The sequence below is a fragment of the Bos indicus x Bos taurus genome, chromosome 22 (genome assembly GCF_003369695.1).
Source record: "Bos indicus x Bos taurus breed Angus x Brahman F1 hybrid chromosome 22, Bos_hybrid_MaternalHap_v2.0, whole genome shotgun sequence".
Taxonomy (NCBI): Eukaryota; Metazoa; Chordata; class Mammalia; order Artiodactyla; family Bovidae; genus Bos; species Bos indicus x Bos taurus.
The window spans coordinates 45,192,425-45,208,068 of NC_040097.1; the positions used below are offsets into that span (position 1 = coordinate 45,192,425).

A 15,644-nucleotide genomic window follows, 5' to 3' on the forward strand; every position below is an offset into this window, starting at 1 on the left:
TTTCAAACAATTAACCGGCACTTCATGAAAACTCTATGCCTTAAGTGAGTTTATAGAAATTTATTTTAAGGATTAAAATAGTTGGTGGAATAAAATTCTTTACCATTTAGTAAACTACTTTGATAAGAATGTTTTTCAGGGATTTCCCTGATGGTTCTGTGGCTAAAACTCTGTGCTCCCCATGCAAGGGGCTCAAGTTCAATCCCTTGTCACAGGGAACTGGGTCACACACACCACAGCTGAAGACTGAAGATCCTGATTGCCATAACTAAGAACCAGAGCAGCCAAAATAAATAAATAAATGAATTTATTTTGGGGTGTTTTTCAATTTTAAATCTGGGGCTCATCAAGTAATCCTAAAAGCCAGACTCTAGCCAAAAAAGACATTCTAACCAGTTCTAAGTATAATGTTAAACATTTTTTCCTAGAGAGTTTTTAGAGGAACAGGAAAAATATGGGGTGCATGTGAGATGGGGAAGAGACAGAAATAGAGGGAGAGTTTCATAAACGGGGAGACAGATATTCTAATTCAAGTCCCCCTTTCAACATGTTTATGCAAAAAACAGCAAAGAGGGCAGCTTCACGTTGGGGCTATGTTTCTATTAATACCTAAAGGCCAACAGAGGCCTGTTACAACTTCATAGTCCAGTTTTCAACAGTTAAATGACTGAGACTTACAGCTTCTCACACTCTCAACACCTGGCCCTCTCCCTACACTCTGGGTCTCACATCCACACAGAATACTGAGCCAGCAGGCCCCTTCAGTTATTTTCCTACCTGCTTCGTATGTAAACAAGATGTCTTTCTATATTTTACAAGCTTTTTATCAAAACATAAGGAAGGCACAAGGACTCAAAACTTACAAAAACATGTATGACAAGGAATTGTCCTCTTCAAAGCTATTATTAACAAACTCATCAAAAAGTCTATATATATATATATATATATATATATGAGTACATGGTAAGTATATTCTGTATATATATATTTATGAGTGTATACATACACTGGGGCTTCCCAGGTGGAGATAGTGGTAAAGAACCCTACCAATGCAGGAGACATGGGTTCAATCCCTGGATTGGGAAGATCCCCTGGAGAAGGGCATGGAAACCCATTCCAGTATTCTTGCCTGGAAAATTCCATGGATAGAGGAACCTGGCAGACTATAGTCCATATGATCACAAAGAGTTGGACACGGTTGAAGCAACTTAGCATGCACGCATATGCATATGTGTATATATATATATGAAATGCTATTCTGAATTTTGGAGGGTTTTCCTTTGGGTTTTTTCATTAAAGATATTTTGGAAATTTTTCATATTGTCACTTTATAGATAGACCTACCTCATATATTTCATTTATTCCAACTTATAGAACATGAGTAAGTTATTACAAATTATAGATCATGGGTAAGTTTTGATACATGTATGTACTGAGATCTACCTCATTTTTAACACTATATAAATACTCCAGTGTGGAACTAAATCAGTCATATATTGGGTTCCAGATTTTTCACACTACAAAGTGGCAATGAACAGCTGATAGCTGTCTCTGCACACTGGTGTTGGTGTATTTGTGGGACTAGACACTGGAAGCAAAACTGCTGCATCAAGTGGTATGGGGCGTGTATCATTTCACGGTATATTTGATTGGCCAAAAAATTTGTTGAGGGTTTTCTATGACAGCCTACAGAAAAAAACCAAATGAACTTTTTGGCCAACCCAATATTGTAAGTTATTTTTCAAAGGGGTGATTACAGTCTCCCCAATAGTATGTGAGAGTCCCTAGCTGCCCTGAGCTTTGCTAATACATCACCCTAACCATCCTTTTCTGCATCATCATATCCCTCCTCTGTAGAGTTAATCATAAGGTTTCCTCCTCCAGATATTACTCACTTTTTTCTGCTCTTTCTTTACTCCCAGAATATTGGAAATAAAAGCAAAAATAAACAAATGGGACCTAATTAAACTTAAAAGCTTCTGCACAACAAAGGAAACTATTAGCAAGGTGAAAAGGCAGCCTTCAGAATGGGAGAAAATAATAGCAAATGAAGCAACCGACAAACAACTAATCTCAAAAATATACAAGCAACTCCTACAGCTCAACTCCAGAAAAATAAATGACCCAATCAAAAAATGGGCCAAAGAACTAAATAGACATTTCTCCAAAGAAGACATACAGATGGCTAACAAACACATGAAAAGATGCTCAACATCACTCATTATCAGAGAAATGCAAATCAAAACCACTATGAGGTACCATTTCACGCCAGTCAGAATGGCTGCGATCCAAAAGTCTACAAGCAATAAATGCTGGAGAGGGTGTGGAGAAAAGGGAACCCTCTTACACTGTTGGTGGGAATGCAAACTAGTACAGCCACTATGGAGAACAGTGTGGAGATTCCTTAAAAAACTGGAAATAGAACTGCCTTATGATCCAGCAATCCCACTGCTGGGCATACACAATGAGGAAACCAGAAGGGAAAGAGACACATGTACCCCAATGTTCATCGCAGCACTGTTTATAATAGCCAGGACATGGAAGCAACCTAGATGTCCATCAGCAGATGAATGGATAAGAAAGCTGTGGTACATATACACAATGGAGTATTACTCAGCCGTTAAAAAGAATACATTTGAATCAATTCTAATGAGGTGGATGAAACTGGAACCTATTATACAGAGTGAAGTAAGCCAGAAAGAAAAACACCAATACAGTATACTAACGCATATATATGGAATTTAGAAAGATGGTAACAATAACCCTGTGTACGAGACAGCAAAAGAGACACTGATGTATAGATCAGTCTTATGGACTCTGTGGGAGAGGGAGAGGGTGGGGAGATTTGGGAGAATGGCACTGAAACATGTATAATATCATGTATGAAACGAGTCGCCAGTCCAGGTTCAATGCACGATACTGGATGCTTGAGGCTGGTGCACTGGGATGACCCAGAGGGAGGGTATGGGGAGGGAGGAGGGAGGAGGGTTCAGGATGGGGAACACAGGTATACCTGTGGTGGATTCATTTCGGTATTTGGCAAAACTAACACAATATTGTAAAGTTTAAAAATAAAATAAAATTAAAGAAAAAAAAAACAACAACAAAGTTGTCTATACTGGCAACTTCCAATCTCCTCCATTCTTCCATTCTCTTTTGTTCTGTAAATTTCTATTATGGAAATTGTCAACTATGCATAAAAGTAAAGGAAATAGAATAATAAACTCTTAAATACATAAGCCCTTATGTACCTGTCACTCAGCTTCAACATAACATTCTGCTTATTTTCTCTACTTCCGGCTCCTTGCCTTTTTCTTTCTGGAATATTTTCAGGTAAATCCCAGTTATAAATTTAACCACAAATACTTAATATATACCTCTAACAAATAACAGCTTAAAAAAATACAACAGCACATAGTCACTACACCTATTTCACCCCATGAAATATCATCTGATATCCAATTGTCCTAAATTTTTCTTTGATTCCCAAAATGTCTTAAGTTGGTTCTGTGCAAATCAGGATCCAAACAAGTCCTTTAAGTTTCCCCAAACTTTTAAGTCCTACCACAACCATCTTTGTTTTATGCTTTCAATGTACTGAAGAAAATGGATTATTTCCATATTCTGGATTAAGCCTGTTAACATGGTCCTCAGTATCCTGTGCTTTCACAAATTGATCCTCAGATGTAAAAGGCTTGCTCAGATTGCAGTCAACTTTGTTTTGGACAACAATTCATCATGCCTGGTGTTGGGTTCTTGCTATTACAATAGGTCAGAGGCATGCAACTTCAGGCTGTTCCTTTTTTAGTAACACTGAATGTTGATCACTGGGTTCAGATGTTATCAACCTGAGCCATCTTTATTGGCGTTCCCCATAAATTTTTTACCAAATACTTTCAGCAGCATAGGTCCATTATTTCACTACAGGTAACAAAAGGGTGATTTCCTAATCCTGTCAAATCTCTGGCATTTCGTTATGATCCTTCAGTGAAAAACTTTCTCTCATCAAGTTAACCTGATACACAACGAAGTCAGGATAAATACTTCATTTTTCCAGTCAACAATTTTGAAAATACTAAGTTGGTGCACTAGTAGTCTCCAGAGATGACTGATGGATTATTATGATCTCAGAGATTTTTATAGATTCATGTCAACTGTTTTTTTTTTTGATGCTCAAATTGTTCCATCTTTGGCCAATGGAAGCTCCTTATAGCTGGCTCCTGGGTCCTTTTGACATCACCTTACTCTTACTGCTTCCTTGCTTTCAGACACAAGATTGTCCAACCTCATTTTGAATCTTCCCTGCCCCTTTTAATGGGACAGTTTGGGTGCTAGGGTACGCCTTGCTCCTGGATTCTGATCGCTACCAGGCCTTTTCAATGGGTAAAGCTATGCAATACGCATTTCTTAGAAAGATAAAAATAGATAACTATATTTTGCTGGTATTTTCAGTGAAAAATGCAATTACGGGGTTTTTACTTGATTTTATTCTTGTATCTCTTCCTCTCTTGTACAAAAACCTTGGCTCTTAATTCCTTTGACATAATATTTGCTCTATCACATGTAAATACACAGTTTTAGAATGACAATACCAATATCATTGCTGAAAATAAAAATACTAAATGCAGTTCTGTAGTTCTTCAGTTTATAGGATATATTCCATTAGAAAAGTGCAAACAAAATGCTGGGCTTTGTAACTGCTTGAACTAATTCTTCTATGTGTGGTTACACAACCAACTTCATAGCTAGTTAAGTTTTAGCTGTTTTTTTTTTTTTTTTGTCCCCATGAGGCTTGCGGGTCTTCGTTCTGTGACCAGGGATCAAACCCGGGTCCACAGCAGTGAAAGCACCAGGTCCTAACCACTGGACCGCCAGGAAATTTCCTAAGTTTTCATTTTAAGAGTTGATTTTTTAAATGACAGAAAACACTGACTGGATTCCAAAGTAAAAAGTATAAAACAAGATACAGATCTAGGTGCCACCTCTTGCCAGCTCCCTACCCCTTACCCCCATACCCCGCCCCCCACACCCCGCCAAGAGAACTGATTTCTTAGTTACTAGTGTAACTAATCCTACCATTGCCTTTAAAAAAAAAAAAATTGAAGCAAATACATGTTTATTTTTTCATTTGTTTCCTCCTTTCTTACACAATCAGGTAACACAATCTCCTGCTCTTCATTTTCACTTCCTCGTCTCTGAAGATGACTCCAGGACAGCATTTTGTGGGGGAGGGAAGGGGCAGAAGTTCAAGACTGTATTTTCAGAGCCTGCAACAGTTGGTTAGCAGTGCTAGCAAAGTCGGTACAACCTGAAGGCCATCTCACCACCCTTTTCAGGCATTCAACAGCAGAATCCTTAAAAATAAGACTAGAGACCAACTGAGATGAGTCTCCATTGGGGGCGGTGGGAAGGGTGGGTGGTTCTGAAGCCTTCTCCCTCTTCCTCCTAAAGATGCTCCTTCATTTTTTTAAAAAACAGCTGTGCAGTATTCCACTGTATGAATCCGCCATGTTTATTCCATCGATCCCCTCTAGATGGACATTTGGCTGGCTTCCACTCTTTAGCTGTAATAAATAGCACTGTCATAAAGATTTTTACTCGTACACCGACTCATATTTTTACCAGTACACCTCAGACAGATACTTAGAAGTGAGACTAAGGTTGAGGGATAAACTTATATTTAATTTGAGAATTTTTAACAAATTCCACCCACAGGAATCGGTACTGTTTGGAGTGCCTGTTTCCTCACTGTCTCACTGTATAACTTGCACTTTTTGCGATTCAACAGGGAAGAAAGGTTATCTTGGTGGTTTTAATTTGCATTTCTCTTTTTATGTTTATCTTCATATGTTTAAGAGCTATTTGCATTTTATTTTCTGTGAACTGTCCATATCTTTTTGCCAATTCTTTCTGGTTCTTTTCAAAGTTTAGAAATTCTTTATGTATTAGGGTTATATCAGCCCTTTGTGATAAATGCTGAAAATATTTTTTGTCACTTTATTATTTACTTTTAACTTTGCTTTTTTTGGCCATCCAAAACTCTTTTCGTTAAACATATAAATTCCTCCTTTTATTGTTCCTGGATTTTCAGTCACAGGAATGTTTTCCCCACTTTCAGGTCACAAAAGAATTCAGGTATGTTTTCTTCCAGTTATTTAGAAGGTTTCATTTTTACAATTGGGTCTCTAATCCATTTGGATTTTATCCTTCTGTACAGTATGAGAAATGGATTCAATTTTATTATCTTCCATATGGTTAATGACATTTGTCTCAACATCACTTTTTGAAGTCTTTTTCTCCGCCAATAAGATGATTCCTTTATCATACACTAAATTCCTGGACTTTTCCTCCATTGTTTACAGTGTGATATATATCTAGTAGAGTTATCCCTTCTTCTGTACTGTTTTTTTTTTTGAGTTCTGGCTATTACTGTTTATTCTTTACAATACCTTTATGTAGGAAAAGACTTGTTTAATTGGAATCTAGTATGCCCTTTAAATATAAATATATGATGTATATGAATGGAGAAATTTCAAAAGTACTTCTAGATAATATTCTAAAACCAACTCCAGATAAACTAGAGTTTGTTTGTTTTAAAACTAGTTTTAGAAGAAAACAGAAATCATACTAGTGGACACATGGATACAGGTAAAGCCAGGGGTGGAACAGCCTTCCCTTAGAATGCAGACACTAGTGAAGTGAAAGTCGCTCAGTTGTGTCTGACTCTTTGCAAGCCAGAATACTAGAGTGGGCATCCGTTCCCTTCTCCAGGGCATTTTCCCAACCCAGGGATCGAACCCAGGTTTCTGACATCGCAGGCGGATTCTTTACCAGCTGAGCCACAAGGAAAGGCCCACAAGGGAAGAATGTAGACAAGTGTCCCTCAACACTCACTGCATCCATGGTCCTATGATAACTAGTATAAACCAACAGGACCATACCAAAGACAAGAAAACACACACTGGTCCTACTGCTACTATCACAGTCACATTTTTTTCTATAAAATAAGGTACCTTGTGCATGATGTAGCAAAGTCAAATGCTGAAATAGATTCTTTTAAGAAAAGAAAACATTTAGGACCCACTGTATTTTCAGGAACTCAAGGATTGTGAACTTTTGTGCTAGCTCAATCGTCACAAAATGACATACACAACAGCCCAAGGTAAAATTCGCCTTTAAAAAAGAATTATGACAATAATTTTCAAAGAAAGCAAAATCAGTCAGTAGGAAGATAAGTTCCACTTGACATTTGGGTACATCTTTTCCCTAAATCACTTGGAACATCAGTGGCCAGAAGCCCCATTTAAGTGAACCTGGTAACTTCCCTCTAAGGGTTAGGACCACATTTCCTGTGCAGAAACCTTCTTGGACAACTGAAAACTGCCATTCGCCCAGCAAAGGAAAATGAACAGAGACTGGAGAGTATGTCAAATAAAAATACCAAAATAACCCACATTATTTGCACCATTAATAGTTCTGAATCTAAAAAGTAAACGCTACTTTTATTCTCCAGGCTAGGGTTAGCTCTCCTGTTACCTTCTGTCCTAACCCAGTCCATCCCAAAACAGAGACACAAACTGCTCACTGGGAAGCTATCTGTTGTGCTTCAGTAAAATTTGCTGGGTTTTTTTTTTGGGTATGGGAAGATGATGTTGAAAACAGAATAACTGGTCTTCCTCACAGTTCATCAACTTCATTTCCTAACAGCTAAAACTTTACTAACTGATCATTTTTCAAATGCAACAATCAAAACCATGAAGTCACTGTTTGCCCTAGTTCACCATTTTATTTACACAACCATCTTTTTCCGAGACCGGCAACGTGAAGCGAAACAAAAGGCAAAGGTGCCTTGCTGGTGACCACCCTCTGCCATTTCTTTTGCAGAGGGTCTTCTCAGTAGTAGCCAGGTACCACGTGGGGCTTCTTCACAGTTTCAGAGAAGCATCCCTTGTAGTAACACAGCAAGAAAGTGCTACGGCTGATGGTAGTTACTGTTGCATAGTTCAATCACCTTACAGAACGTTTGTCATATAACTTCAAGTATGTAAGTTATTTAATCAACACAAAACTCTTCCAAAAAAAAAAAACAACAACAACCAATATTAGCTGACTTCTGGTGCCATGAGACATAATGGCACCACCAATTTTTATATTTTAGTGGTAAAAATATAATCCAGTTTTAGCACCTGTCTGTAAGAGTTAGATGAAAATATATGATTGGCTTACTGGAAGGTAATAGTCTTAATGTCCCCTCAGTGAGGGAATCTGTTCCTTCTGCTGCATCCTGGCTCACAGAAAAGAATAACAGTATTAATGGGAGAGAAAAGCAGAGACTTTTCGTTAAGGTTTTTCAGCACATGAAATACTCAGAGAAATCAATACTAGAAATCAGTTTCCATCTTCCTAACCAAAACCCTGTCTCAATACTTCATTTCAAAAACAAAGTGACATATTCTAAGAAAATAACAAATTTTTACATAAAAACACTGAATTTTGAGTAACTCTATCAGTTATTGGACACAGTATATATAAGCAAGGAAAATAAAGTGCACCTTTGGAGTATATAAAATAATAAACTCAGAAAACCACTTGTTAAAATTGGCAATATAGATGGCAATATAAAAAGTACCAGACCTAGCAAAGTTAGATAGAAATAAAAATTTCAGTTGAAAAATTACAGTTTTTCAGTATGGCAGAGGGACAAATAACCTTTTATTACAGTTACTGGATTTGGAGACTCATATATTTTGATTTTGTGTAGGACAAAGGAAAGTCATTCCTCTAGAAGGCACTAACTGGTTTAAATGTGTGAGCAGCTTCATAAAGAAAACATGTGCAAAGTACAGTCAGGAAGACTGCCTGGTTCTCGTGTCAGATTCCTTACTCTGCGTCCCAGACGGTAAATTACTGCTGAGGAGCGTGTCGGCGTGTGGCTTTCCCACATCATCTGCAGTGTGCTCAGTCCACAGTGTCACAGATCTCCTTCACTTTCTGGTTGAAGTCTTCCGGCTGATCTGCATACACATAATGGCCTGCTCCCAGAATGGCCTAGGAAACCAAAAGCCGTCAGGTGGTCAGCGAGTAAAAGCATTTAAGAATGCTTTTACACACTTAAAGACACTGAGCAATGAAACTGACAACGGCTATACATGAATAAAACAGGAAAGAAAAAGCAATACTAATCCTCAGTGACTAGTATATATTTGATTAAATAAAGGATCTGAGAATAAAGAGAAAATCCAGTGAATCTTAGTAAAGTTTTAAGATGCAAAAATAACATTCTAGGTTGATCTTTAACAGTAGGGCGGACAGAAACACTAGCCAAGGTGAGAATGTGCTGCCTTGGGAGGTGGGAGAGATGGTACTGGACCCGTCTGTCCCTCATTTGGTCTCTCCCACCTTAGAGATGCTGTGGCTCCAAGACTGACAAGGCCCCAAGAATGGTGATTTGCTGTCTGGACACGAAGATTTGTTTGGATCAAACCCTGCCCCCATCACACATGACTACAGGTCTCTGACCAAGATGTGAAGGCACAGGGATGACCAGAGGGCTCAATGAAAGCAAAGGTAATAGAACAGACTTCGTGCAACTGAGAACCAAAACTACATCACACACTTACTATCGTCTTCACGTATGACTGTGGTCGTAGTGACTGGATGCTGGTGCCAGAATCGCCATCCATGCAGGATCGGGCGCCGAAGATCACGGAAACTGGAATGTCAGGGTGCATTTTGCCAATTCGCTGGAGCATTGGCCTTTTTGCCCATCCATAAGGGATAGTCATGTTTTTGAACGCAGTCTCACCACTTAAAGAGAGAAAAATCACATGCATGATTCTGGGGGATAAGTGCACATCACACTCTCACCTCTGTTAAAACACGCTCATATTCAGATTCTCCCCCATTTAAGAAAGACTGCAGCTTGCACAGAAAATAATTTACTAGGAAGTGTAAGGAACCATCCTCACAGAAGATATACTTTTTTGTTAGATAAAGAAGGATGTTTTAACCTCTAAAAAAGAAATCTCTTACAAAAAATGATCCTCCTCCAAATCAAAACATGTAACCCTAAGTCCCTAATTATCAAATTTCCTTTGGGGAGAGTGGAAATATACTTTTCCCCCACTCTAACTTATTCACAAGGCAGCTTCTCCACAGGTTCATGACACCAGCTTTTTACCTTCAATGGCAACATCAACACCAAGATAAGAACAAATTCAGATTAAGTATTCTTTGTGAATTGTTACATATTTTAAATTTCTGCATATTATGATGTTTGACACCTTTGAAAACCTTTTTTAAAAAAACAAATATATATTTATTTATTTGGATGCACTGGGTCTTCGTTGCAGTATGTGGGATCTTCAATCTTTGCTGCAGCATTTGGTATCTTTAGTTGTGGCAAGTGGGATCTGGCTTCCTGACCGGGGATCGAACCTGAGCTTGGGAGCATGCAGTCTTAGCCAATGGACTACTAGGGAAGTCCCCCTAAAACCTGTTCTGGCTGGGAAGAGACTGCCTCTTGGGGTTAACTTATTTTTAGAGATACCAAAGGACTCAGCTGGGACCACCCCTTCATATGCAAACTAACTAACATGGAGCTGTGCCTCTTCTGTCTGGCCTGAACATCCCAGGAGGTGATGTTCCTCTGCCTTAGTCATCCCAGGGCCAGGTGCCAAACAACTAGAAACCACCTGGATATCTTAGAGCCCACTGAAATAACTTAAGCAGTCCATCCTACGCTGCCCACCCTGCACTGCCTGCATCTCCCGCAGAACCCAGTAAAGGTTCCCTCCTGGAGTTCCCCTCACGCCTGTCTTCTGCCACCTGATCAGAACCTGCTGCATCTTCTGTGAGCCTTCCTCAGTGACCTCGCTCCAGGACCTGTGAGTATACTAAACTTTGTTCTCCTGAGCGTCTCCTATGTCCTCTCGTGTGGGCCACACCTGACTGAGCGTCACATAAAAGAATACAGAACGTCTGGCAAACTCCTCAGACAAATCCACTCTGCGGTCACTTCTCTGGTCTCTTTGTGGTACTAGGCATACTTGTGAATGGCCATTTGTGAATTCAAGTTCCACCACAGGATAGGCCACAAACTAGGCCTACATGGGCACACGTGATTGTGAAATGTGAGTAGGTGAAGAACAAAACACTGAAACCACACAGGAAGACAGATGAGTTCCCTGGAACAGGTCACTAACGATTGCTGGGACAAGTCAGTGAAGTGTTCAGACGAATCCACCCAAGTCAAGTGCCTGGTGAGTCACAAAACATCAATCACTTGCAGACTCCAAACCTCTGCAGCCTCCCTCCCCTTTGGCAGACAACCTATAACTTACTTTATCAAAAAGATGGAAGCTACAGCTATACCTCCAGTGCTCTCATGGCCTCAATCTTTTTAATAAAGTAGGTGTACATATTCTTTGAGAGAAGTGGTGTTAGTTGCTCAGTCGTGTCTGACTCTTTGCAACCCCATGGAAGGTAGCCTACCAGGCTCCTCTGTCCATGGGATTTCCCAGGCAAGAATACTGGAGTGGGTTCTCATTTCTTTCTCCAGGGGACCTTCCTGACCCAGGGACTGAACCCAGATTTCCTGCCTTGGCATCAGATTCTTTACCATCTAAGCCATCAGAGAAGCCCTGAGATGAGTGAGAGAGGCAAAGAAAAAAAAAGGGAAGGAGCTATTTCTGCATCTCACCTCTCAGCCTTTCACCCAAGTCTGGATTAGAAAGGATGAGAAACCATTTTTATATTTTTAAGTATAGTCTATGGCCCACCTCTACTGGAATCATCAGAAGCGTCTGGTAAAGATGCAGCCCAGAACCACTGAATCAGTCTCAGAGACAGGGTTCAGACACCACATTTCTGATAAACTACTTCAACAATTCTGGTACAGAAAGAAGAATGGAAATCAGAGCTCTCACCATCACACTCCGTTCTTGATCCTCTCCATACCGACTCTAGGCTCTGCTTTCGGGGCTCCTCCCAGCTCCTCAAGACTTTCAAGCTCCATTCTCTCCACTGGCACCTTGTATTTGACATCTAGAAGTCTTTTTTTTTTTTTTTTCTTTTAAATAAGCTATACCTTTGCTTGGCTCTCTTGCTTCCTCTAGCTACTATGCTCTCTCTCCTAATCACTGTCAAAATTAATATAGACTCCCCATCCCCTCTCCGCTCTCAGTGTATCTCAGGCTGATGCACAGTACTGAAGAGGTGCTGTGTACAGAAGGGTGCCATCAGCAAATGAACTTGAAAAGGCTGCCTTGTCTCTGCCACACGCCTGGGAGATGTAAAACCCTTTGGAATAATAAATGGTTCTAAGAAGATCTATGGTATAGAAGACCATTTACTTTTGTTTACACCAGAGCTCCTTTTTTGTACAACATTCATACTCAGTTTGAGAACACTGTTTTATTTGAAATTCTTTATGATCTCTCAACTCTGGTCACCTTAATAAGACGCCAGAGACCAAGACTTCCTTCAACTTGTCCATGGGCCCCTTAAGGGAAGAAAGTACATCTGATTTTTTAATCTCTCATCAGAATCCAGTACAGTGTTTTACATCACAGGTTCTCCATGAATAGATGAGCAAATTAAGAACTACTTGTCCTTTTAAATTGAGTCATTTACATACTGATAAATATCTCCTGGACTGTTCACACATTTTCAAAAAAGAAAAGTCTAAAACACAAACTCAGTAGATTTAGAATCGAGACCCTTACCTTGGAGTCTGGACATTACAGTGGTAGATGTATTCCGTCACTGTATCATCGTCAAACATTGAAGAATACTTCCGTTTGAAATCAGGCCTTAAACGCTGTACTAGACTTAAACCTATATAATAGAAAACAAACATTTTAAGTTGTAATTAATTTATATAATAGTAGAGAAGATTTCGGGGCTTCCCTGGTGGCTCAGTGGTAAAGAATCCGCCTGCCAGTGCAAGAGATGCAGATTCAGTCCCTGGGTCAGGAAGGTCCCCTGGAGAAGGAAATGGCAACCCACTCCAGTATTTTTGCCTGGGAAACCCCAAGGACAGAGAAGCCTGGCTGGCTACAGTTCATGGAGTTGCAAAGAGTCAGACACGATTGAGTCACTAAACGATACTAAACAAGAGAAGATTTCAGTGTTTGCTTCTATAATAAATATTAAATGCTACATTAGGCATATGTTCAAATACGCACTTTAGGTTCAAAAAAGCACAGATCCTAGAAATTGCTCTCAAGTTCCCTAAGGAAAGACTACAATACGAATGAAACACTGTCATATACTGACTTACAGATATGCTTCAGGAGGTCAAAAACAGTTGCCTAAGACTTGTTTTTGTAGGAAAATAAATTATATTAAACAAGGCAGGTGAATACAACAAGGCATACCATAAAATTAACTTAATAATTTGTATCTTCTCCACATTTACAACACATTAGCATCTAAATGGTACCCCACTCCAGTACTCTTGCCTGGAAAATCCCATGGACGGAGAAGCCTAGTAGGCTCCAGTCCATGGGGTCGCTAAGAGTTCGGCACGACTGAGTGACTTCACTTTCACTTTTCACTTTCATGCACTGGAGAAGGAAATGGCAACCCACTCCAGTATTCTTGCCTGGAGAATCCCAGGGACATAGGAGCCTAGTGGGCTGCTTTCTATGGGGTTGCACAGAGGTGGACACGACTGAAGCGACTTAGCAGCAGCAGCAGCAGCATCTAAATGAAGTAAAGTGAAGTGAAAGTCACTCAGTTGTGTCTGATTCTTTGTGATCTCATGGACTGTAGCCCTCCAGGCTCCTCTGTCCATGGAGTTCTCCAGGCAAGAATGCTGGAGTGGGTTGCCATTTCCTTTTCCAGGAGGTCTTCCTGACCCAGGGATTGAACCCGGGCCTCTTGCATTTCAGGCAGATTCTTTACCATCTAAGCCACAAGGGAAGTCAAATGAAGTAAACTGGGATATAAATATTTCTGGGGAAAATGCATTCAGACTTTCTGCTTGGCACACTAGCAGTATTGCCCACTACAGTCATCCACAGTGGCTCCCACAGCCCCACCCCTGAGGTGAGAGGCAGGAGCAGGGCCCCAGAGGAAAGAGGAAGAAGAGTAGGAACCTTTTCTCAAGTCACTGTTTTCCTTCTAGGGCCCAAGGACTGGCTGGTTTCCCTCTCTGCTACGACTTCCCGTTACTGTAGCAAGGTCTTCCTTCCTTCACCTGCCTCCCTGATTCTCTGAAGGAACCACACAGCTCCACCAAGGATTCTCATGATGCAGGAGACATTCTATACCGCCCTCTCACCCTGTGTGAGCACCAACGGGAGGCAGAGGGCATGAAAGGTCCCTCCTCGGCCTTCTTCCGCCCCCGTCACTATCTCCTGATTTCCTCTCATCCTTTACTTGCCCCATTACTGCTACATGTAGAGCTATGATCAAGCAAAATCCATTTACATTTCAGACCTCTAAAGCTCTTAAGCAGCTTATCAAAGGAGGACCTGACACCTAAGCTGCTGAGCCCTACTGGGATGAGGGGTGCTGGCGCTTCAACATTATGTGAACTGTGAATTTCCAGATGTTCAAGCTGGATTTAGAAAAGGCAGAGGAACCAGAGATCAAATTGCCAACATCTGCTGGATCATCAAAAAGCAAGAGAGTTCCAGAAAAACATTTACTTCTGCTTTATTGAGTACGCCAAAGCCTTTGACTGTGTGGATCACAATAAACTGTGGAAAATTCTTCAAGAGATGGGAATACCAGACCATCTGACCTGCCTCTTGAGAAATCTGTATGTAGGTCAAGAAGCAACAGTTAGAACTGGACATGGAACAATGACTGGTTCCAAATCGGGAAAGGAGTACATAAAGGTTGTATATTGTCACCCTGCTTGTTTAACTCATATGCAGAGTACATCATGTGAAATGCCAGGCTGAAAGAAGCACAAGCTGGAATCAAGACTGCCGAGAGAAATATTATCAACCTCAGATATGCAGATGACACCACCCTCATAGTAGAAAGCGAAGAAGAACTAAAGAGCCTCTTGATGAAAGTGAAAGAGGAGAATGAAAAAGTTGGCTTAAAACTCAACATTCAGAAGACTAAGATCATGGCATCTGGTCCCATCACTTCATGGCAAACAGATTGGGAAACAATGGAAACAGTGACAGACTTTATTTTTTGGGGCTCCAAAATCACTGCAGATGGTGACTGCAGCCATGAAATCAAAAGACGCTTGCTCCTTGGAAGAAAAGGTATGACTAACCTAGACATCATATTAAGAAGCAGAGACGTTACTTTGCCAACAAAGGTCCGTATAGTCAAAGCTATTGTTTTTCCAGTAGTCATGTATGGATGTGACAGTTGGACTATAAAGAAAGCTGAGCACCAAAGAATTTATGCTTTTGAACTGTGGTGTTGGAGAAGACTCTTGAGAGTCTTTGGACTGCAAAGAGATCCAACCAGTCCATCCTAAAGGAAATCAGTCCTGAGTGTTCATTGGAAGGACTGATGCTGAAGCTGAAACTCCAGTACTTTGGCCACCTGATGTGAAGAACCGGGTCACTAGAAAAGACCCTGATGCTAGGAAAGATTGAGGGCGGGAGGAGAAGGGGATGACAGAGGATGAGATGGTTGGATGGCATCACCGACACAGTGGACATGAG

At 40.4% G+C, this 15,644-nt stretch overlaps 1 protein-coding gene across 2 annotated transcripts in view; it reads right to left on the minus strand.

The window, feature by feature from the left end:
- Nucleotides 1-7,764: 7,764 nt before the first annotated feature.
- The window catches only part of ABHD5 (abhydrolase domain containing 5), a 41,800-nt gene continuing 33,920 nt past the window's right edge, over nucleotides 7,765-15,644 (minus strand). For both annotated transcript variants that reach the window (XM_027522174.1, XM_027522175.1), the window contains exons 5-7: nucleotides 12,726-12,837; nucleotides 9,621-9,807; nucleotides 7,765-9,048 (exon numbers count right to left, since the gene is read on the minus strand). In XM_027522174.1, the coding sequence (XP_027377975.1) occupies nucleotides 8,959-9,048; nucleotides 9,621-9,807; nucleotides 12,726-12,837 (389 nt within the window). In that variant the 3' untranslated portion in view covers nucleotides 7,765-8,958. The remainder of the gene's footprint in view (nucleotides 9,049-9,620; nucleotides 9,808-12,725; nucleotides 12,838-15,644) is intronic.